The following is a 25,504-nucleotide window of genomic DNA, read 5'->3' as shown; positions in this document are numbered from 1 at the left end:
TCTGGCTTTCACTGGTGAATTCTACCAGACATTTAAAGAGTTCTTACCAATGTTTTCCAGCCTCTTCCAAAAAATAGAAGAGGAGGGGAAACATCCAAGGCCAGCATTACCTTGATACCAAAATCAGACAAAGACACTACAAGACAAGTAAATTATAGGCCAGTATCCCTGATAAATACACATGCAAAAATCCCCAACAAAATATTAGTAAACTGAATCTGACATTACACCAAGAGAATTATACAGCATAATCAAGCTGGACTTATTCCAAGAATGAAAGGATGGTTCAACATTTGCAAATCAATCTATGTGCTACTCCACACTAATAAAACTAAGTATAAAAACATACGATCATCTCAAAAGATGCAGGAAAAGCAATTGAGAAAATTCAACATCATTTGTGATAAAAACTCTCAATAAAAAATATAGAGAGGGTACATACCTCAACATAATATATATCCTATATGACAAGCCCACAACTAACATTATATTCAATGGTTAAAAGCTGAAAGCTTTTTCTCTAAGATTGGAATAAGACAAGGTGGCCCACTCCTGCCAATTTTATTCAACATAGTACTGGCAGTCCTAGCCAGAGCTATTAAGCAAGAAAAAAAAATTAAAAAACATCCAACTCGGGGCATCTGGGTGGCTCAGGGAGTTAGGCCTTTGCCTTCAGCTCGGGTCATGATATCGGGGTACTGGGATCGAGCCCTGCATTGGGCTCTCTGCTCAGCACGGAGCCTGCTTCTCCCCGCCCCCCCTTACTGCCTCTCTGCCTACTTGTGATTTCTGTCAAATGACTAAATAAAATTAAAAAAAAAATCCAACTCAGGAAGAAAGAAGTAAAATCATCAATTTGCAGATGATATGGTATTATATATAGAAAACCCTAAAGACTCCACAAAAAAAAAAAACCTATTAGAATAAAAGAATCCAGCAAAGTTGTAAGATACAAGATCAATATACAAAAGTTAGTTACATTTCTATAGAGTAATAACCAAAAAAACCACAGAAATTAAGGAAATAATCCCATTTACAATAGCAACAAAAAGAATAAAATAACAAGGAATAAATTTAACCAAGAGTATGAGCGTTCTGTACACTGAAAACTATATAATATATTGGTGAAAGAAATTGAAGAAGACACAAATAAATGGAAAGATAATCTATGCTCACGGATTGGAAGAATCAATATTGTTAAAATGTCCATACTATCCAAAGCAATCTACAGATTCATTACGATCCCTATAAAATTTCCAATGGCATTTTCCATAAAATAGAACAAAAAAGTCCAAAAATGTGTGTGGAACCACAAAAGAGCCCAAATAGTCAAAGCAATCTTGAGAAAAAAAGAACAAAGCTAGGAAGTCATCACACTTCCTAATTTCAAACTACATAACAAAGCTATAGTAATCAAAATGTGGTATTAGCATTAAAAACACATTGACATCTATGCTAAGTGAAATAAATCAGAGAAATACAAATACCATATATTTCACTCATATTCAGAATTTCAGAAGCAAAACTGATAAACAAGGGAAGGGAAGAAAAAATGAGATGAAAACAGGGAGACAAATCATAAGAGACTCTTGGAAGGAAACAAACAGGGTTGCTGGAGGGGAGGTTGGTGGGGGGATGGGGTAACTGGATGATGGACATTAAGGAGGGCATGTGATGGGATGAGCACTGGGCGTCATATGCAACTGATGAATCACTAAATTCTACCTGTGAAACTAAAAAACAGAAACAAAAACAAAACAATAAGACACACCGATAGTGGAACAAAACAGAGAACCCAGAAACAAACACACATATATGGTCAATTCATTTGTGACAAAAGAGCCAAAAATACACAATAGGGAAAGGACAGTCTCTTCAATAAATGGTAATGGCAAAACTGAAGAACCACGTGCAAAACAATTAAACTGGACCCTTATCTTCCACCATACACAAAGATAAACTCAAAACAAATTAAAGACATAACTTAAGACTTGGAAGAAAAACTCGTGGAAGAAAGCATAGGCAGTAAGCTCCTTGACATGGGTCTTGGTGATTGTATTTTGAATCTGACACCAAACCCAGCCTCCCTGATTCATGGTAGGCCATATTCATCAACTAATAAACAATTTCTATCCTATCATTTAGATTGCTAGAAGAAATCATTTCCATTTTTTCTTAATTTCTTCCATTTTTTCATAATTTCTTACAATGATCAAAACCCCTCACCAAAAAGAAAGATCACCTTACCATAGAGGTGATTCCCAATATAATTAAATTTAATAAATAAAAAATGATGTGCTCAGTCCCTTCATTCAGGACTGCCAAACGGTACCTCCTACAAGCTTTCCTTGACCATCCCATCCAAAAGAACATCCTCTTTCTCTCTCACTCTCTGTCTCCATGCTCTGCTTTAGTTATCTTTTTTTTTTTTTAACACTTATTACTACCCAACATAATACATTTTTTAATTCTCTTTCTCTCCCAGTAAAACAAAAACTCAATGAGGGCAAGATTGATTCTTTCGGTCTTAATAGCAATAGAACAATGCTAGAAGTTCTAACTTGTCATACTGTTAGCAATATACATTTGTTAAATGGCTGCGAGATTCTCTCATTTATTTTATTTAAAATAAATTCACTTGTTTTATGTCATCGCTCTCCTAATCCTTTAACTGTTTGGAAATTATTGATGACTAGATAAGAAAATGCTACAGCACGGGAATACATAGACGCAACTACCAATTAGTGATTGATCTGAAATGGAAGTAAAGTATCCTAAATGTGTATGCATATCAATGAGAAAATTAGATTTGACTTATAAAAAGGTAATTTACAGGCATGATTTTGTATACTGTTTATACATAAATCAGGCACAGATGGCATTTTCTTATGCTTTGGTAAACTGAGTCAGGGCCTTCTTCCATTGTCTTCAGCAGACATGGATATCTTTCAAACCCTGGGGCATGTTCTGAACCCCCAATCCACACTCTGAAGTCCAGTGAGTACAGAGCCCCCATTCAGACTCTGCTCTGCTTTACGCCCAATGTTAATGATCAGCACCTCCAACCCCTACAATGGGTCTAACAACAACTTCTGCCACACTCGTAATGTTCAAGGTCACCAAAAGAAGTAACAATTTTAAAGTCATGCACTTTTCCTTAATCCTCCTTTCTTTTTGTCCAGCATCAGACTTGCAAAATCATATATTTTATCCAAACCAAAAAGACTTTTGAGCATCTATTAGTTTAATGAATGAGGCTGTGGAAGCTTAGAAAGCTAAGTAATTTACCTGATTTCACACAACTACCAAGAGGGAAATTTCAGCTGTTTGAATTAGAAGGAACATTTTAGTACTATCTGCCAATATTTTTTCACGTTATCATGTACATTGAAAATTCTCCATGTGATGCATTGGGATCAGAACTGAGGAGACCAAGCACAGGAAGTCCTGCTACCCCAGACTTTGCCCAGTCGCCCCAGGGGCTAAATGGGTCAATATATGAACAAACCTATCCAAATCCGTAGCCGTCCTTAGCCATTCGCAATGCTGGCAGGGGCCAGCAGATGCACCAATTGAGAAGGTCTATTCACTCCTCTTATGTTATGAGAAAAACCATGAAACAGAGAGAGAAGTGGTTTGCTTAAAACAATATACCCAACTGGTACCAGAATCAGAACAGAAAGTTAGTGTCCCGCCCCTCCCCAGGTGCTATGATGGCGGTGATGACAGCAACGGTGAGACCCATAGAGGTTAGGAAAGTCATTTGCCTGAAGTTACACAGTAAGTGGTGGGGCTGAGATTAAAACCCAAGTCAACACCATTCTGCTGTTTCGAGAACACAATTTTCCTCTGTGGAGATTAAGTGTATTATATGGTATTCTAATTATTTTTAAAAGTTTACTATCTTTTAACAAAAGTATCTCATTACCTAGAACATTTCATTCCTTTAGTTATCTATATACACATGAGTTTACCATATATCCCAAACACAGTGCAACATATACACTGAAGCAAACCTTTTTGGATTTAAGGTGGTTTTAATACACCCATTTGCAGAAGGAGAAATCGAGACCTAGTTAAAAATCAAGTCCATACATAGGGTATCATGGGAGAAATCAAAGGCCTGAGTTCAGCTCCTATGGCTGCTCAGGACATTATAACACAGAATAACAGATGACTCAGAAAAATGAACAATGCTGTCTTAGGGAGCATTTTATGAGCAAATAATAAAAAATAATGGTTTACATTTAATGAATTCTTATTATGTGCCAGGCATCCCAAGCATCTAACAAGTATTAACCAATATGATATCCAAAACACCCCCATAAGGGGGAGAAGATCATTATCCTCATTTTACGGATGAGGAAACTGAGGCACAGGTAAGCTAATTTGCCCAATGGGTAACACCCAGTTGGTGACAGAGTCAGTATTTAAACACAGGATGTGTGGTTTCCGAGTCTACAGTGTTTACCACCATGCTACCTACCTACCCTGTGAATCTCAAAAGGGTAATCATGATTCTGTGAGTGGAAGAAAGTGTGTGTGTGTGTGAGAGAGAGAGAGGGGAAGAGAGAATTTCATTGGAGAAAGAATAGATACGTAAGGATGGAAACTATATCTGAACCCCCCCCCAAAAAAAAGCCGCTTCTGTGAACTGTACTGGGGTGTCCACCAAGAATCCGGCCTAGGCCTTGGCTGCCGATAGAACAGCTCAGGCTCTGGGGATGCCCAGTGGTTTTCTCTCCTACTTCACTAAGTTTCTTCCCTGCCCTTTGGGGCCCTTCATTGAATCAAAATAATGGGGAAAACATCTGTGAAAGGAGTTTGAGCCAGAAAGTAGTAAAAATGTACTTACAGAACTTATTAACCTGGTTCTTTCCAGCATCTGAAAGCCTCAGAAGGCACTACTGGAAGGCAGCCTGAGCTATTCAGAGAATAAATGTTCATCTCCGAGTTCTCCTTTAGCAGGTTTTTTTCCAGTAATAAAATAATCAAGGCTCCTTTTTTTTCCTAGGAAAAGGATGTTTTCTATGTATCAATTATATTAACACACACTACTTCAATTAAGCCATCATCTTTGTTTCAATTAAGAAATCAAGTAAATCTCCATTTCAATTTAGCCATTTCTCTTAAAATCTTCTCCCACTGTGTTTGTTACGCAGTAAGCGTTCTGAGAGAGCAAACATCTCACACGGAGTGAAGCCCCCATGCAAAGTGCCTTTAGAACCCAGAGACCACGACAGGGCTCACAGGCTAAGCCGGAGGGTGACCAGAAACTCTCCAATGTGTACTCCCCGTGCAAGGGCTTCCCAGCCGCACATCGGGAAACTGCTATAAGCAGCAGTTTACTCCATCTCCCATCTTACTCTAGATTCGCCTAGGCTGAACAACACACACTTCTGCCAAAGGGTTGCCACCACCCATACAACCACTGATAACAACCAAAACAAAATTTAGGAAAGGTATGATCCAGACAATACCAGCACGCTACGGCAGCTGTCCACACCAACACAGAGAACACCGCGGCCGTGATCCAAAATCTCTCTCTACATTCTGAAATGATCAGAGTTATCTTTGTCCCAAACTGCTTAACGCTCGTGGTCCAGATTGCCAACCAAGGACGCTTCCGGTTGTACATGAATTTAGGGATTTTCCCAGAACCCAAGAGCCTGTAGCAGGAGAGCTGAACCACAGCCAAGCTTGAAGCAGGAGGGTCTCTGATGACGCTCCTCGCTTGAAAGATGGAAACAAAGAATGCCTCCAAGTCACAGCTACTACCTCTAATGTCACCAACCACACGGCAGCACCGTGTTCCTCCAAGTGATAAGAGGTCAGCAAGAACTCTGCCAGCAAGCGCGCACCCCTGCCAGGCCCCACGCTCTCGGAGATGAAAGACTCAAAAAGAGCACAGCTGGGGTCCTCCATCCCGGGGCTTGTTTCCAGCAGCTCCGCACTGAAGCACCACTTTGCTGGCTTGTAAACTGAGAACATTGATCCAGCCCCCATGAAGACACGTTACCTATGAAACCTCCCTCCCTGGAAGTCTCAAGGGAGAGAGAGCGTTCTAGAAAGAAACCCATGGTTTCAAAACGAAACCAAAAACTATAACTTGAGGGTGAAATCTGGTAACAAGGAATACCGCGGCCCACAATAAAGGCCCTTGTGCCGAGACCTTGGGCTGAGAGCTGTGTTCGTTGTTACCCATTTTCCAGCAGACCCAGCTTTCCATTTCTGTGTGGGATGCACGTTCATTTCCAAGGCCACCAATACGGTTGTCATTAGGAAAGTCACATTTCCTGTATCCTGAGTAGGCAGCCCTACGCAGCCCCTTGGCCGTGACACCCCCTGCGGGTCTGGCATCACCCCATGCCAGTGTCAGGGTGTCCCCAAGTGCTAGGAGCCCATCTGTTCCTCCTGAGTTAGACCCCAGGCTGGCTTTCCTGGGGAACAATCAATACCGTTTCCAGCAGAGCCAACCAATCATCACATGCTCACTGAGGCGGCAGTTCTCAGAATAGGTCTGGGGACTCCCAGAGAGGCTGCGGAGAAGTCCTAGGACAGCCGTGGGGCCCAGGATGCCCACATCCAAGCACCACTTAGCAAACAATGGCAGAAAGAGTAGGCTGTCATGATAGGAAATGCTGCCCCTCTCCCCTCTTTGCCCCTCCTGAAAGACTTCCAACAACCCCTTCTGGGGAGTACCCTCCTCCAACCTGAAGTTTTCAAAGGGACTGCCATGCTGAAAGGTTCTTGTTCTCCAAAAGGTTGTTTGGGGTACGGATGATACTTGTAAGAAAAAAAAAAAAATAGGTATGACTGGTTTTCCTTGAAGAATGAAGGAAGACACAGGACAGGTCATTGACTAAAATATTGAAGAACTCAGGAGCAAAAAAAAGATGAATTGGCCTTAGCCAAAGACACAAATAGCTTTCTCATCATTTTTCTTGTAACTTTACTTTTTATGTAAACTGTCAACCAATGACCGTGGGAAAATTTCTCACATACCAACCAGTTCTGGATAAACGCAAACGTCTTTGTTCTCAGAGCTCACATTTCTCTCAGAGAGCTGCCTTTCCCCAGCTAGCTTGAGACTTGCCACTTTCACACAGGAATCTCAGTAAACACCACTGATTTTCCTGAAGAGCCCCAGACACAAAGAAATCTTCTTTTTCTTCATCCTCCTGCCAATATACCTCTTCTCAGGGGCCACTGCTCCCACCACAGAACTCAGTCCACCACAGAGTTATTTACCTCAGTGAGTCAGCTAAAATGGTTCCACATTGGTTAGCTGGACATTTTAGGGGCTGAGGGATATAACATGTTTTGGCTCCAGTACAGAAGGCTGTATTTCTAGACACATCACATCATCAAGAGATTTCTATCTCAACAACAGATTACTGTAATGTACTTAGCTATTAGAGCCTTTACTGCCATAATGAATAAGACATGATTAATCTGAGCTATAAAAAGAAATTATAATAAAAACCATAATCTCTTACATTGGTGTAGAGCCTTCCTTTCATTTTTTTACCAAAAAATTCACACACAATTTTCACACCAGCTCAACTATTTTACCTATACAAGGAAAAAACCCTGGAAAAGAGGAAGTAGAAATCTCATTACTCTACTCTTCACCTTTTATAGGTTAAAAAGGAAGAGACAGAGAAACTGAAAAAAAAAAAAAGGGGGAGACCCATCTCATTTCATGAGTGGTGGAGTTTGACAAGAACCTGAACCATGCTATAAATGGGTCTATGACCCATGCTCAAGTTCAGGGAACTCTGCATACCTCTGTCCTACTTTCCAGGAAATTCTTTGGCCTTGTAGACCAAGGAGTAATTCCAAGGCAGGAAGGCTTCCATCCCGGAGCCCTTTGGTTACATAAGATGTCGGTCCTTGCAACTCGAGGAGGAGCAAGGGCAGAGGTAAGGCCGGCCCTCCCCCAGAGCCGCTGTGTCCCGCTCTTCCTGCTCTCTGGTAGAATCCAAGAAGCCTAGCTTGTAGGTAATTTCGCAGCCTGCTGTGTTCTCAAACAACGGCCCGTAAACAATGATTGGCCAATTTCATTCTAATCTTCCCAATTTTGCTCTAATTAAAATCAAGCTGTAGCTTTCAAACAGTTTAATTAAGGCTGATTGGGAGAAATGGGGAGGGGAGACTCAAGCTTAAAGGAGGAGGACGAGGTCACTGCTTGGCGAGTCTCTCATGGGGGCTCCGGGGCTCGGAGAGGACACGGAAGGCAGCATGCGTGTAGAACCACGTGAAGTACGACACACTCCTTGGAAGGAGGGGCCAGGGACTCTCTGAGACCAGGATGAAGTGAAGAGGGAGCTAAGATCTGTGTTTTCTCAGGCACAGAAACCTCTGCTCTGCCTTGACCTCCCAACCTGCTCCCCACAGCTCATCTGTTCAACTGTGGAGAAAATGGCTCCGCTCACCACTCTGGGCCTCCTGTTGTGCTTGCTCAGCAAGTGAACAGCCGTGCCATGCTTCTCCACAGCACACGTCTGTGGGCTTCCTGTCAGCTACCTCACTCTAAGAGAATTCCCCCTGACTGGCAGCTCCTTCCATTATCTGACAAGTTCATTCCTTCGCAATGAGATCGTCTTTCTGGAATTTGGGGGCATTTGCTTTTTATATGAGCCACTCTTAATTGGACTAAATATTTTTTTTGTTCCTTCAATCGTTTCTAGATTCCTAGGCCCTTCTGCTAAACCTCCTCTGCCTTTAATCTAGCTTGTTAATGTGTTTCTTTTTAAAGATGGCAACCAAAATTAAACACAATTCAGTAGCTGAGCTCTGAGCCATGAGAGTACAGGATACAATTTCTGAACACATCATTATCATCAGCATAACTATCCTCATTGTGTCTCTACTGAGGCCCTGTGTTACCAGGCACGGTCCTGGGTGCTCTCCATATTTCTTTCCATCATTGCCACAATCTTGTAAATGTCAGTGTGGTAGATCAAGTCCTCATTCTCACTTTGATCAGAAAGAATGCCTTTTGATATGGGACTTGACGGTATCAGTCACTCAGACGGGTGGACCTCATTGCCTCCCCCAGCGATATTGGACTTGGCTCCCTGACTTCATTCTGGACAAATGAAGACAGACACAAGGAACAGGGTACCAATTCTGAGTCCAAAGAGGCATTGCATATTTTCACTTTTGTTCCTGCTTGCCTGCCCTGGCCGGAAGAATTGCTTTCCCCACCTTCCCACTGATAGTTCTCTTTCAGCCTGAGACCCATGATAAACGTCATTGGAGAAAACACCAAATGGCCTCCTTGCACACCTGTAGCCTGAAGCACTTGAACTCAGCAAATCTACAGATGTATGACTGAGAAAGGTTATTATTGCTTTAAAATGAGTTTGGGGGTTATTTTTATGTCCATAATTATGGCAACAGTTAATTGACACACACAAGTTCAGTCCTATTTTATAGCGGAGCTAGCTGAGGCGCAGATAAGCATCTTAGTCAAGGACACAGAGCTTCCCAAAACTGAAGATAGTTTATGATCTTTCATATATATATGAAATATATTTCCTTTATTAATACACCTGAATATTGCATTCCTTTTGTTTTAGTATTTACATAGTAAATTTATTTAAATCCTTTCACTTGTTTTATTAAAGTATAGTTGACACAATAGCATTCTTTTTTTTTTTTGAAGACAAAGATATTCTTGGCTAACCGTAATCTCATAGTCAACCAGACTCCCACCCTTCCTCCATTTTTTCCAACCCTAGCTTTTTGTTTTTAATTGCTGAGTCGGACCATCTATATCCTATATTGGTGAAATTGGCATTTTGGACTTAAATCTGGGGCTTTGGACTTCACCACTTCTTGCATTCCATCCCTCTTGGTGGAGACTTGGAAAGCATTCTTTAAGCTATTTCTACCTTCCCCTTGGGCTCACAGATACACAAATTTCCCCAGCTTCCTCCGCATTTAAATGCAGTCACATGACTGGGTTCTGGCCAGCAGGAGGTGAACCCTGCCCCAGCCCAGGAGACCTCCCATGAACTCTCTCATACTCGCTCTCTTTCCTTGTCCACCAGGACCCAGAGGAGGATGCCGAGACCCTGCATGATGACAGAGTATGACTAGATGGACGGAGTCCTGGTCTCGAATCACTTCATGAAGCAATCTCCTTTTAACTAGCTCATAAATTGCACCAGACATGAGCAATAAGCAAATAATTAAATAAACTTGTACTAAGTCACTGAGATTTGGGGACTGTTTGTTCCAGCAGTTAGCCCACTCTAATACCTCGATCGTGTCAATCTCCTATTCCAGCCTGGCAAAAAAAAAAAATCTTCACTCTTGATTTTATTGCCTATCTTGATAAGGGGCTCTTTCAATTACCTGATTTTATTGTCTATGTAGTCAAGCATCCATGCTCCCATTTCTCCTCAGCTCAGTAACATTCCCATATGGGGTCTCTTTTTCTTGCCTTCTGAGTCTAGATGGAGATGGTGTTAGTTTTGAGCCTTTGGTTTTTATGCTGTAGAATCGTAGTGTGTGAGTCCTGCTCTAAGGGAAAAGCACCTGTCACTGTGAAGGATTTACTTTGAACTATCTATAACTATAAAATCAATGAATAGATTAACTCAGGCTATAGTTAGGGAGAGCGGAATGTGGATTTTAAGTGATAAATTTGATTAATGTCTGGAGACTGCAGGAGGAATTTGATAGAGTAGGTCTGCTCCTGCTTTCTTTCCTCTTTCTCAATTAAACTCTGCGTTTTCTCTTCTTCCCTCTTCCCAAGATTTCCCCCTCTACTGTGTTCCATATTAATTCTCAGGAGACCCCCTCATAAGAATAATGCACTTATCTTGAGATAAACCAAATCGGGATTTTAGTGATTGCCAAAGAGTTCCCATAAAGAAAGCCCTATTATCCTACCCATTTTACTGATGAGAAAACTGAAACTCAGTTGCAAAATAACTTGCTCAAGTTCCCACAGCTAGAAGTAGCAGAACTGCAATTTAAACCTTTACAGTAAGATTCTAGAGGCTGAAGCCTCAACCACTTGTTCTCTCCTTCCATCTAATTCAGTCCCAGAACATCCTACTCACATGGAGGGGTTTCATTCCCTTATTATAGCCTTAACGTGTGGCAGACATCGTACTGGGAACTGGAGATAAAAAGATGAAATAAAACATGTTCTTTGCTTGAAGGAGGTCAGAGTAAGTAAATAAATACACAAAATAAGTTCTGTAGCAGAAATGTGAACCATATGTAGAAAGAACCAACTCTCTTGCAGGAGCCACAGAAGTCTTCAGAAAGAGTGGATATTTAAGTGGGTTGAAAGGTGAGTAGGAGCTTGGTGGGCAGAGAAAATGGAAGGAGCCATGCAGGACGTGGGAGCGGGACATGGAAAGACACATGCAACCTAATCTGGGTGAATCTGGAGATGTTTAGGGAGACTGGAACAAAAGATAACAGGAAGAAATGTACATTCATGCCAAGAAAATGCATTCAGGTTTTATCCTTTGGGCACAGAGGGACCCAAGGAGGATCTCAGGCAGGTTGGACTGGAGAAGAGAGGAAAGAACGGTGGTAAATAGTGAAGCCAGGGGATGAGAGCAGAGGCTATCTTTGAAAGACCACTCTGAGATGGAAGCCACAACTCAAATGGGGGGAGAGGCTGGGGAAGAGACAGGAGTTAGTGGTCTGGTAGCTATGATTTTACCACAGAAATGAAATTAGAAATGAAATCTAAGTGGCCAAAATCAAATTAAATGGGAGGTGGATCCAGTGCCTTGAAAAGCTGAAGAAAAGGTTAGGAATTTTTACTCCTACTTTTAACTTGACTGAAAAACCTGTATTCAGGGGCACCTGGGTGGCTCAGTCATTAAGGGTCTGCCTTTAGCTCAGGTCATCATCCCAGAGTCCTGGGATCAAGCCCTACATCCGACTCCCTGCTCAGCGGGAGGCCTGCTTCTCCCTCTCCCACCCCCTCTGCTTGTATTCCCTCTCTAGCTGTCTCTCTGTGTCAATTAAATAAGTAAAACCTTTTAAAAAAAATTGTATTCATCCACTGTAAGCCCAGCACATATTTCCAACTTTTCTTGAAGCAATGGGGCTTCAGTTCCAGAGCACAGACACGACATCTTCTGAGGAAGGCCTGTGACCTAGAACCACCATCACTAACCTTTGAGAGCTGCCTAGAACGTGACAAGTGTAGGAGGAAAATGCCTGATCTGAGAAAAGTCCAGAATGTTACACTAATCCCGTTCCGTGACAAAAGCCTTGAGTGTTTTGGAAGAGGAGCATGGCAAGCTAGCTCCCTGGGAGCCAGAATTGGAAGAAAATCTTATGACAAAGTAAATTTGTGATATTTTCCTTAAGCAGAAAGATAGAAAAAGAAGCATTAGGCTAAAAAAACAAGGACGGTTTGAGAGCTACAACGTGAAGGAGGGGAAGAGGGAGAGAACTTCCGGAGAGAAGTCACACAGTGCCAACAAGTCTTAAAAGTCAGGCAGAATAATGCTCTCCAAGTATCTAAAGACCTATCATGAACAAGAGGCATGTAGACTTATTGTCAAGAAATAAGAGAAAGCAGAGTCAGGACCAATAAGTGGAATTATGGGAAGAAGGACTGATTCAGCGTCCGAGGGTCATGCTAGTGTTTGGAGCTATTGCCTGGAAATCGGCTTCAGTGAACAGGCAGCACTGGAAGTGCTCAAGTCAAGGCTGGTTGACCACCTCCGTGGGGATTTGTCTAGGGAACAGGTGATTTTCAAGTTTCCTTCTAATCCACAGATTAGAACATCATGGGTACCATTCTGCCAGCCCGTGCCCTTGAGCCTTCTCCAGTCATTCCCCTGAAAGCTTTGGTCCTGTATCCCAGGAGGACCACAGAATCTGTAGTTCCCAGACTTGGTCTCCTGACCTGCAGGCACCAACATGGACGCTGCACTACTTGGTGGAAACAGAAGGCAAAATATGTATTATCAGCCTCTACAGCCATGTTTCCTCTTCCCTTCTTTAAAAAAAAAAATACATATATACATATATATATATATATATATAAATAATAAAGAAATAAAATAAATAAATAAATAAATAAATAAAATAAATATATATATATATTTATTTTAGAGAGCAAGAGAGAGTGCGGGGGGGCAGGGGCAGGCAGAGGTAGATGGAGAGGAAATCTCAAGCAGACTCTACAGTCAGCACAGAGCCTGATGTGAGGCTCAATTTCCCAACCCTGAGATCACGACCTGAGCCAAACCCGAGTCAGACGCTCAACAGACTGTACCACCCAGGCGTCCCAACAGCTAACGTTTCTCCTACCAAGTTCCCTTTGAGCCTGAGTTCCCAGACGATGGAGGCGGACATTCAGGGATGACCACAGCCTCCCTTCCTCTCCATCTTGACCAGACTCACAGCCTAGAACATACACAGAATCAGCAGGGCACAGGCTGGTTTACTGGGTGTACAGTTGATTGTGGTACTAGGAGACCAACCATGGTGAAGGATCATCCCACGAGGGTGTTTACAGGCTTCCGTGGATCCGGGAGAACTCGGTCCCCCAAGAGTCCTCCTTCCTGTCCCTCCTCCGTCACTAGCTGGTCCCCAGGTAAGGCACAGGCTCTCCTGCGCACAAGGACAATGAGAATTCTCCCAGGCCCCAGGGCTGGTAATGAAGGGCTTGGTGCGGTGCAGGGTCTGTCTACCTCATTTTTCTCCCACCAGAGCCTCCTGTGTGGCCAGTGAGACTTTTGCTCACCCTGACTCATGGTGACTTCAGAGCTTGACTGTTCTTTGCAGTGGGAGGGAGAAAGAGGCACATTTCTGGGCTCAGGGAGGAGCGTGGCACAGAGGCAGAACCGGGGAGCATTAAACAAGTACAGAGGGGAAAGACTCCTTCATCTTCCCCAAACCACGCCCCGGGAGTAACAGCCCTAATCTACCCACACATATACCCGCAAATCCCACGACTGGTCAGGGAACCCCAGCCCCATGTTCCATCTGCTCCTGTGGTGTGCTGTGGACGCAAAGGGAAGGAAGAGTGACCCAAAGCCTATGCCACCCATGTTGGCACATGGCACTGCAAATTGACAAACCATCCTAATAAGCAGAGGTGATTTGCATCCCCAAAGGGTTCTTCTGGCTTTCTGAAACTATCCCTTGAAACAGAAGACACTTCCAAGGGTATGTGTGCTTATGAATCAGTAGCCATGTGATCCTAAAGTCAGGAGCTACAGACTGACTTAACACTGAATTTTTATAAGCCATTGCCAGGCAAAGAAATAAGATACTGCATTTTGGGATAGCATTAAGTGTCCCTCTAGTAGAGGATTCGGTTTACAGAAATTTAATTTACACTGCCACCCTTATAGAAATATACCGATAGTGTAAAGCCGACACAAACAGAATTTGCTGGGGGTGAATTGTTTCAGGAAGATTCATCTGTAGCTTCCTCCCACTTAGGGTTCCCCAGAGCCCAAGCGCAGATGGAGAACGGTGGAAACGGAGGACTACGGGATCTCTGAGTGAGAGGAGCCCCGCGGAGCCCCCCTGAGGCCCTTCTTCTGAGTCCCAAAGACCTGCTGGCATGCCAGAAGGAGAGCAGGAGGGGCAGAGAGCACAGGTGGCTACAACTGGACGCTGGTTAGGAATCTTGGGCTCAAATTATGTATTTGATTCAATAAGCATTTCATAGTCCGATCCTCTATTGTATGGGCTGAGTGCTGGCTCTTCCTCTTACCAGCTGTAGGACATCCTCTAAAATTCAGTGTCTCCATCTGTCATACATGTACACAGAGAGCACCTCCCTTGTAGGTTTCTCATTATGATAATTGCAGTATGTCTATATACTATATATATATATATATATCTCAATCATACATATATGATATATATTACTTAGCCAAATGTGGGGCACGTAATGAACCCTCAACAGAGAGGTATTATTAATTTTACTAATACTTCATAGTAGAGGGAATACTGTGCTTTCTTTCCCAAACTAAAGAGACATTTGGGCCAATGTATCTGCCCTCTCAGAATCACCTCTTTTCTTTGCCCCTGCTCCCTTGGTCCCACAGGGAAATCATCGAGGTTGGTAAGAGCCGGCTGTCCGGTGGTCCACGCTCTGATGCTGTGTGTTCGATGCCGAGTTGAGACCCCTGCTCACTGAAAGTTCCAGACACCCAGTGCCCTGCAGTGGACCGTCCCTTGGAGAGCCTCCCCCTCCTCCCAGTTAGCCCTGGTGGAGCTCCCCAAGAGACCACCTGCCAGGCCTACCTTCTCTACAGGCTTCACTTAGGATTGGGCCAGTCGGTTGAGCACACCCGCAGCCTCCCATTTGTCTCTAATTTGAGCCAGGGATGGACTGTGGGGAGACAGATCCTGTCTGTGACTCAGGTCCATAACTTCATCTCTCGCCCAGCTTGATGGTAATACATGTGTTCTCCTCGCCCCCAGCGCCTGGGGAGTGTGCTCACCTGCTTCTGTCTTGGAGGAGGAGATAGATGTTTGGTGTGGGAACCAAACCTCCCAGGAGGCCCCTGTACTGCGTCACACACCTCCCGGCCTCCAAACACCCCCTCCAGGGAGTCCACCTGGACGGCAGAGCCCTCCAGGCGTGGGCCACGTGTCCTCCCCCGCTGTGCCCTCAGCACTCGTGGAGAGGCCCACACGCTCACGTGCACCATAAATATGCTGAATGAAGAGATGCCCGCCACGTGCCACTCACTGTTCTCAGCAACACGGACTGAAATAATTTTCTTGTGGGAGATGTGGGAAGCCCTGAGGTGGGATAAATGTGGCAGAAGCGGAATAAAGAAAAAAAAAAAAGAGAATCCCTGACCCAGAAAAAGCTCTTCTCTTGAGGAGAAAAAAGGAAAAGGAAAAGACCACATGACCAGCCAGTGTCCCCGTCTGCCTGCATCTCTGTGTCGTGATGGTTTCTAGCTGAAGCCTACCTCCCTCGTCTCTACATGGGCAGGGCTCTAAGTAGCAATTCATTCATGAATAAAATTAATTATTTCTGGAAGCAAAAATTAATCCTCCTTTTCTCTGCCCGACTGACTCAAGATCTTGCTATTAAATCTCATCTGAAAACAGAACTGATCTTGCTTTCCTCCCCTTGGCCATCCTGGATTTTCCCTCCATTTCTTGCACGTTTTGAATTTTTACATTGTCTCTTCACAGGCCATCTTTGTAATCCTGTTTCAAGCCGGGGCGGACAACCTGGATATCACTCCCATGGACATAAGAAAATCTGAGGCAAGAGTCATTTTGCCCTGTGTGAAACTGGCATCCTGAGAATTCATTCTGACATGGCATCCGTGGGCCAAATCTGTCCATCAGTCATGGAGAAGGTACCAAATGCCTTCTCCCTGGCGTTTGAGATGCTACAGTCCAAGTTGTTTTCCGGCGTGCGAACGGTCACTCAAATGGGGCCGCCGAACTCCTAGAAATCAGCGGAACCCTGTTTTCTCTCTTTTGTAGCTTGCCATAGTGCCTAGAATCATGCAATGCATGCAGGAGACTCTCCATAAATACTTGTAAGAAGACCAAGTGAGCAAAAAACACAGTGTGGTAAGTCTACCCTGTATCTGATTTTTAAGCATGAACAATGCTGGATTTTCAGCATAAACCAGTGGCTTTCAGGGCTCCTGGGTGGCTCAAGTCATGATCTCAGGGTCCTGGGATGGAGCCCCACATCAGGCTCTCTGCTCAGCAGGGAGCCTGCTCCCCTCCCCCCGACCTGCCTCTCTGCCTACTTGTGATCTCTGTCACATAAATAAAATCTTAAAAAACAAACAAAACAACAACAACAAAAAACCCAGTGGCTTTCTTGGGCCTCCCAGCACAGCTCACCATCTTCTCACCAGCTGAGCACTCACACAGACACTCTGCTCAGGGGTCCTCACATTCAGCCAGCACCAAACTCGTGGTCAAAGTAAGTTCTCAACGTGTTGCTGTGTCCCCCTCCTACCTCCTCACCTGCGGTTGGAGAAACAGTGCCCGTGACCAGAACCACAGGCTCCTCATTGCCACCTGCCTCTGATTTTGCTCTAATTTGTGTTCTTTTTTTCCCCTAGTTTGTACACCATTCGCTTACCTCCTTCCAACCCGACGGAACTCCCTCGTTGTCCAAATATAGATCCAGTGAGAAGTTTGGAGATCAAGCGGTTCCCTTGGGTGAGGCCGTTTCTCTGGGAGAGCTCCCCTCCTTCCTGCCGGGGCCAACCCCCCACCTCACCCCTCCTCGGGAGTCAGGGCTTCCCCTGCGGTCTGACGCTGAGCAGCTACCTCGGTTGCTGTGCTGCGCGCTTAGGCAATCGCGGGGATTTACCCAGGCGGACTCAGGTTCTCTTTGGTTGCCACTTATTTATGTGGATTGTGATCTCTTAATTGGAGATGGTGCCTCTCCCAGGGTTCACTGTTTATCCAAATCGGTATTTGTTAGTCCACAAAACATGGTTCGGCTGCTCAGTCAGGTCTGGAGCTCCTCCTGTGTGAGTGCTTCCACAGCTGCTATCCATTCCTCACCTCTCCCTCTCCCGGGAGGCCCCCACAGGCTGGTTCTAGGCCCTCCAGCCTTTTCTGCTTGTAAACTTTTCTCCCAGCAGCTGGATCTATCCTCAGGAGTTCATGTGCCTTGGCGCTAGTAATTCCTGAATTTCACCTCCCTTGACTACGACTCTATGTCATTTATAACATCCCCTAGAAAGAGCCCCACTCCTTGCAATGCATCATGGGGGATGCTGCCTTCTGTCCTTCTCCACCCTGGTCCACCCTGCTCTCCTTTCCGCCTCCCAAGCACTTAGTGTAAACAGCAAGGGCACTTCTCAAGCTTTCATGTCATACTCTTTACCTGGGGCCCTTGGTAGAACACAGACTGCGATTCTGGGGGTCTGGGGTAAGGCCCCAGGCTCCTGCAATGAGTACGAGTTCTCAAGGCACGCAGATGCTGCTGGTGCACCAACCAGGCTTGGAGAAGTATGGATCAAATATTTGGTTGTCCTGTTTCTCCCTTCTCTCACATGTAAGCTGTTGCCAAATCTTACTTTTCATCCTAATGAACTGCACAAAGATTGTATTTTCTTGTATTTTCTCCGGTGCCTGTTGCTGGAAGTTTCTTTTGCCCTAACCGCCCTCATTTACATCATCTGATTCTATCCCTGCTCGCCCTATTAGAAGTTTCCAGATGCACCGGCTAAAACACATGCCTGCCTCAATGGTACCAGCCTCTGGGTATCACTCCACTCTCTTGTTTTTCAGTTTTGTCCTACTCTGGTTCTCAAAAGTGGCAACATTTGCTCATTATATGATCAAAATATAATATCCTTTTTTGTCAAGGAAGATACCTATTTAATTTCATTTTTGTTTGTTTTCCTCCCAAAAGGCTTCTAATGTATCCCTAGACCTTCCCTTTCTAAAAAAGCACAGCAGATAGAAATGGGGGTAATAATGACTAAGATCAATAATTTGGAATTACACCTAGCTTTGCTTTTCTCCCAACCACCATATTATGCTCATTGTTCTGTATGATTTCTAACTTTTCTCTCTTAATTTTAATTTATTCTTTCCGAGTTTCAAGCGTTTCATCATAGTGGCTTGGATTTTTTCCAATCCCATGATTATCTCTCTATTAAAGCTTTAATACAAAAAGAAATAAAAAAAACCCAGACTGCTCATTACTTTGATTTGTAGCAAGGAGAGAATGGAACATTACCGCTAGAGTGTTTCAAGAAACCATATTTACATTTGCATCAGCTCAATTTAGGTGCCTGATTAGCTTGCGTGGTATGATGAAGATGCACTTACCAGTCAGAGGGAAGTGGCATGGTCTAGAGTAATGAGGAGACTCGAAGTCAGGAGCCCTGAGTGCTATTTCTGGCTGTGAGTGGCTAACTCTCTGACCTTGAACAAGTCCGTCTCACTGTCTTGGGCCCTGATAGCCCCCATCTGCTTCCCAGTGCTGCTGGGAGAGGTTGAGCACTTAAGTGTTTGTCCTAGTGGGGGCTATGGAGTCAAGCAAAGGAGGGAGCATTGAGGTCACAAATGGAATTGGAGACAAAAGATCTTCCCTTAAAGCTCTTACGATGGTGAAGAGACAGGGTCTGAGAAGTGGGCTGATTTCCCCAATCTTGGTCTAACAGGACTTGAGGACATGGTGAGAGGTTGGCAAATGGAATTTAAAAGCTTGCCCAAAGCTGGGCGTGATAGCCAAGCCCATCCTGTTATTTAGAAAGGCTTAACTAGAGTGCATATTGTCTTTCTTCTCGTAATAGTGCCATCCTGAGATGGTCTGTTTTATCCCCCAGGAAAGGGAGCTGGCTGGGACTGGCATCTGGAGGATGTCCTAAGGAAGGCCTGCTCTGTTAGCAATCCCTGACTTTAGAAGAAAGATTTTTACCCGTGGTGACCAGTGTATGCCCCACAGAGGATCCCTTCATCCTTTGGTTTCCTCTTCCAAAGAGAACTCGATTGAGGGGTAAAGATTAATATACTTTGAAAAGGAAAGCAAGAGAATGATTTTCTTCTCCTTGTTGGTGTGACGCCCTCAGCAGACATTATCACAAAGATAGCACCCATGGTTCTCATCTCAATACCATTCTTTTGATGGTTAATATTTGTTGAGGACGATCCAATAATAGATAATATCTATTAAACATTGTTCTAGGTGCTTAACATCAATTAACTAATTTCATTGTCACATCACCCCAATAGGTAGGCAACTATTATTTTCCCGATTTTATAAGTAAGGACATTGGGGAACAAAGCAAAAATTGCCCAACAATATGTAGCTAGTAAGCTGCAGCTCCAGGATTTGAACCCAGGCCATCTGGCTTCAGAACCTTCACTCTGAAGCACCTGAGCCTTCAGGAATATAAACTTGAAATGGACAGAGCAACAATCTCCCAGAGCCCAGAGTTAGAGGCCAAAGTTTCTCTAGAATAACCAGTTCTCTTTCCAAAGTTAAGAGCACACTCTGATATCCAAGTAAGAACGGGTGGGATTCTGAGCTGTTGAGCAGAACCTTGTTAAGTACAACCTTGCCATTTGCTAGTTATGATCTATTCACACCCAAGAAGAGGAGAGACTCTCTCCTGCTGTGGGAGAGAGCTCATGTGCTTCTGCCCCACGGGAAAGTCCTTATTCTTCCCCCACTACAGTTTATCTCCTTTCTTCTATGGAAGGTGTAGGTGGACACCATCTGAATTGTATATACAGAAAGCTTTCTTAAAGGAATGAATGAAAGGGACACCTGAGTGGCTCAGTTGGTTAAGCGGCTGCCTTCAGCTTAAATCATGATCCCAGCATCCTGGGATCGAGTCCCACACTGGGCTCCTTTCTCAGCAGGGAGCCTGATTCTCCCTCTGCCTCTGCCTGCCATTCTGTCTGCCTGTGCTCACTCTCTCTTGAGCTCTGACAAATAAATAAATAAAATCTTAAAAAAAAAAAAAAGAATGAAAGACTGATTGCTCAAAACCCAGGGCTGTTTTCTGTATGCTTTTCCTCCTTGTGCCCTTCTAGACAAAATGTCCTTCTGGTCATTGGGGATGACCCTCAATGTATATTTTGCCCGTTTTCCGTGACCACTTTCGTCAGAGTCAGCAAGGTCTTGAATTTGCCAAAGAGAACTGCTACTAGAGTCAAAAGCGGAAGGAATAAAAATGAATTCCCGCAGGGATAACATAGAACCCTACAACGGTAGCCATGGATCCACCATTTTGCTTAACAACTCAAGGCGAAACTCCCAGAATGCTTCTGGAGCAGCAGTGTGTGACCACTCTCTCTTCGCCCCACCAAAGGGTCACATATCAGAAGGTTGCATTCCTGTCAGAATGACTGGTTACTGTTTCCCCAAGTGCAGGTTCAATGCAATAACTGACCTCAGAGAAAGAGAACAGCACAGTGTAAGCGCTTGTCACCGTAAATGATCAGGAAGCCATTACCAATGGATAGAACGGCTGATGGTACAGAAGTGATTACAGAAACTCCGCATGGGCCAACTCTGCCGCCCAGGCATTCAGGGGCTGCCGGGTTGGGGCTGGGACACCACGAGAAGAAAAATCTACTGAGGGAGAGGAGATGTGATGGTTTATTCCCTCTGGTTCCTATAGCCCTTCAAAGTGGATGGTGGTGTTGGGATCCCCGATCTGACATTTCAGTCCCAATATACTTAAAATAGATACATATATATTTGGTGATAACAGTGCTTCTAAAAATTGGGATGAACTGAAAAGTCGAAGGTAAATTAAATCTTGTTTTCCTGGACTAGAGGGATTTGCTGCTTAAATATATTCTAGGGTAGATTTTCTCTCTTAAAGAAGAGACGTTCTTTAAAAAAGGGAAGCATCATTCTGAATGACCTGGATGTCCAGTTTCTTATGCATTTACTGAAAGTCGAGTCAACCTCTTTTGCTCCTTCAGCTTCCCTGGAGCAGGTGTTAGCTCGGCCTCCCCCAGCCTGAGCTGGAGGCATCCTGCCTCAGGGGCTCTAGCGAATTTCTTCTGTAGTCTTTGGAGGATGGCAAGAACCAGAAGAACAAGAAGCAGAGTGTGCATGGCAAGCTCTTCCAAGACCAAACTAGATCCAAGCATGGTGGAAGAGAAATGGTCTGAAAGGAGAGCTGGGTGGGTTGCTCCTGAGAGCAGGACTTTACCGGCCCCACAGGCATCTGACCTTGTCCCTCTGTCTGCTCCCGTGTGTGTGGAAATCAGGTACCAGGAGAACTGCCTCTGTAAATGGCTGCTCCTACCACTGGGGGGTCTTCCAGTGATGAAAAGCCTAAAACCTTATTTCTAAGACACTACACTACCCTAAACAGACTGCACGGTTATTGCAGAAGTTTTAAAAAACTCTCAGAAACAACAAAAACATTGTCTCTAAATATATTTTAAGAACCCAGACTCTGGAGTCTGATGACTTGGAAGCTAATCCTGGCTCCACTCTTCGCAAGCCATGTGCCCTTCTGCAAGTTCCTTAACTTCTCTGGACCTCATTGAGCTCATGTGTGGAAAGCGGGTAATAATTGTTCTTCCAGCATAGGGCTGTTGTAAGGATTAAAGGAGCTGGTGTACATAGGCACGTAAAACAAGAGGGCCCCAAACTTCAATATGTTCAGTATGTCCATCGTTCATCCTTTGGCAACTTCAGGCTGCTATTGTTAACCTTTTGGCACAGTGATTTTTCTGGTTTTATTTCTTCTCTGTGCTTTTTGTGTGTGTGTTTTCTCTCTTTTTGTGGCGTTAGAAACTCATTTGTAATTGGAAAATAAATGCCTTTGATAAAAGGAACAATTTCAGCCATGCTCCTAGGGTTGTCTGACGACCACGGGCAAGGTGAAGAGGACAAGAGAGCCATGACAAGAGGACAAGTAGGCAGAGGGATGAAAGGGAAAGTTTTCTGCAGAGACGCACACCTGGGAGCCCTGAGGTTCTCGGGGTCACACAGGTGAGGATTTCTAGAAACCTCCTTTTGAAGTGCTGGTCCCGAAGCCAGGAATATGTGCCTGGTTTTCGCCCTCATCACATGGACCTGGCCCATCTCATGTCTTTCAGCCCTGATGCTCCCAAGGATAGGTCTAAAGGGCCAAGAAGAGCCAGCCCTCTTCCACCAGCAAGGCCAGCTGAGGCTGTGGTGGGGCCGAGGGTCAAGGCAGGCTTGCCCCGGGAACCTGCAGGTCTCCCCAGACCTCCCAGGCAGGAGCTGGAGCTGCCCTTCCTTCATTTGCATGTCTAGGTAATTACAACTCATAAAAGTATCTAACCCATTAGTTAAAACCCGGCCCCAGCATTTGACTCTGACCTCCTGCGGCAGCACGGGCCCCACGCTGACTCCATGCCGCCTGATTTGTCCTCAATTTATAAGCAGCACAACCTATAAATAGAAACCCTTTTGCTATGTTCCCCAGGAGGCATCAGCAGGTTTTCCAGCTTGTGTGTGTTTTCTTCTTTCTTTTTTTAAAAACCAACATGGGAGGCTGGTTCTCCCCCGCCCGCTCTCCTAGTTCAGTCTGGGGGCGCAGGAGTGGGCTCAGCCCGCGAGCCCCGCGCCGGTTGCAAGCGGCCCCCCCCCCGCCCGCCGGCCGCACTCACCTGTAGATCCTGTACCTGGTGGTGAAGCCCTGCCGGAAGCGCTCCACGAAGTCTGCGTACTCCTGCGCGCGGTGGAACGGGCCGCGGTCGCTGAGGAGCCAGTCCAGGGGCGGCTGGCCGGCGGGGGAGGCATGCTGCTCGGGGAGCGCCGCGGCGGCCGTGGCCGAGACCGCCAGCACCCAGCCCGGGAGGCCCAGCGCCAGCAGGGTTGCCCATGGGGCCGCCGCCGGCCCGAGCCCTCTAAACCGAGTGCCGCACTGCCACCTCATGCTTCTCCCGGCCGGTTGGCTTCTTCATTCTCTCGCCACGCTCTCCCGCTCGGTGCCGCTCCTCCAGGGCTCCTGGAACTGGAAAAGGCCAACACCGAGACGTCAGGGGAGCACCCTGGCCTTCCTGAGCCCCGCGGCCCCCGCGCGTCGGACGGCACGGGGCAGGGCCCCTTCTAGAAAGCCCGGGCGCCACCACCACCTCTGCGTTCTGGGCCCTGGGCCTGATGCAGATTTTCTTGCGTTCGGAAAACGATCCTCGAGGACAGGCCACGGTCACCGTTTTGCAGATGGGAAGGTGGGGTTGAGGGGAGAGGAGGAAGGTGGCCGAAGTTCAGGCGGCTTTTAAGGGAGGAAACCAGAATTTGGAACTGTGGTCATCTGACCAACCTTTACAGCACATGGCTTCTGTGTTTCCCATGTTGACTTAACACCATCTGCCGCTTCCGTCTTCCTCTCTCACAATGTGCACTATGTGTCAGTAATAGCCCCGCAGAGTGCGAGCGGCCTCTAGAAGCTGGAGGGAAGGTGAACAGTGACCCCACTTTTCAGATTGTGGGGCAGAGAAATAGTGGGGTCCCATCACGGGTATGAAGCTGTGTAAACTGGAGCTAATCCCCTCCCTTCTCTGGGTTCACTTTTCTCTGATAAAGAACAAAGAGGCTTGACTACGTAATATCCAAGACTCCTTCCAGTTTCCAAGAGCGGATCCCTTCTTTAACAGAAGGCCACGGAGGAATGGAGTTAGACCGGGAAGCCAGATGGCCCAGCAGCAGCAGCGGAGAGCAGATCTGTGGATACACGACACCTGTCGCTCCATCTCTCCGCGAGACATGAGCGCTCCCTGAAGGCAGGGCTGGGTCTCCTTCTAGCCTAGTTCCCGACAGCACACAGCAGGCCTTTAGAGACCCTTTTGAAGGAGTGAGTGAGTATATGCCCCGTCTTCTCTGAGTAGAAGGGAAGGTGCCAAGAAAGCAGATTCTGGCCTTCAAAACTCTTAGCTGCCTTGTGACTCCTCATAGGGCTTTGTTTTCCAGTGCGTGCCCTTTGCCTAAGAATAACGAGTCATCTTATAAAACTCTGGACAGGCGCAGGGGACTGACTCAGACTGTGGGGGTCCTTACGTTGCATCCATTCCTTTGACCTTTAACAGCACATGCTGTCAGAGTCTCGCCTAGCTCTCCTCCCCGACACCACTTCAGTGCTAGAATGTGCTAGAATGACTTCCAGCCCCAGGGCCTGCAATTTGTGGCTTTGAGGACTTTCTCTGGCCACCAAAACCAAAGATAGGCTCTCTGGGGATGAAGCAAGGGGTGTTAATTCTCTGGCACTTTCCAGGGTCCCATAAGGGCAGGCCAAGTGGGCTTCAGTATTTGAATCACACCCCCTCCCAGTGCCCCCAGTGTACTCTTTAATGGCTCCTGTTCAACAAAATTCCCTTGGGCCAGTGTGAGTCCTGAAGAAGCTGCTCAGAGGAGGGTCCACATTAATGCTGGATACTCTTAGCTAGAGGCTGGCCAGAGGCGAGACACCCGAGCCTCAGTATTTGTGCTTTCAAAAGAGTTGTGGTCCCTGCTCATAAAGATGAAGGGACACAAGCATGAGCATCTACACCTTCAGAGTCACTCCAGCTAGGAGTGGCAGGACCACTCCAGCTAGGAGGGACTGACCACCTACCATGTGCTGGGTGATTCTTAGACACTGCCCCAGTTAATTCTCACAGTCAATTTGTGAGAGAGCAGGATTGTTATCAGTTTCCTTCTCACTGGGATTCAGTGGAGCTGAGCTCGGAAGACGCAGGAGTGCAGTACGAACCTAGATGTGCCTCCATAACCAGGTCTTGGCCAAAGAAGGCTGAGCTCCCTAAGGATCTGGGGCAGCAGCAAGACAGACCCTTGTTTTGTGAGCTGGTCAAGAGAGATGCCTAGAAGAAGAATAATCAGGTCACACCTGCCCTACTGCGTCCGAGAACGTATTATAAAATTCTGATCATTAAAACAGGTGCTGCTGGCACACAAATTGGACAGACAGATCAATGGTGTAGAACAGATAGCTCAAAATAGAGCTTATTATAAACAAGAACTTAGAATATACACAGATATATAAAAACATTTCAGACTAATTGGGTAGGGGATGGAATATTTTAAACATCATATTGGGAA

At 45.4% G+C, this 25,504-nt stretch overlaps 1 protein-coding gene across 1 annotated transcript in view; it reads right to left on the bottom strand.

Moving 5' to 3' along the window:
• BRINP2 (BMP/retinoic acid inducible neural specific 2) overlaps positions 1–25,504 on the bottom strand; it is a 106,900-nt gene that overhangs the window by 25,832 nt on the left and 55,564 nt on the right. The window contains exon 2 of the mRNA XM_032838741.1: positions 23,077–23,423. Within this exon, the coding sequence (XP_032694632.1) occupies positions 23,077–23,345 (269 nt within the window). The 5' untranslated portion in view covers positions 23,346–23,423. The remainder of the gene's footprint in view (positions 1–23,076; positions 23,424–25,504) is intronic.

Source organism: Lontra canadensis, unplaced genomic scaffold (assembly GCF_010015895.1).
Source record: "Lontra canadensis isolate GAN:19392208 unplaced genomic scaffold, GSC_riverotter_1.0 scaffold106, whole genome shotgun sequence".
NCBI lineage: Eukaryota > Metazoa > Chordata > Mammalia > Carnivora > Mustelidae > Lontra > Lontra canadensis.
The sequence above is the reverse complement of the archived record's forward strand: the minus strand, read 5'-3'. Positions and strand labels throughout refer to the sequence as shown.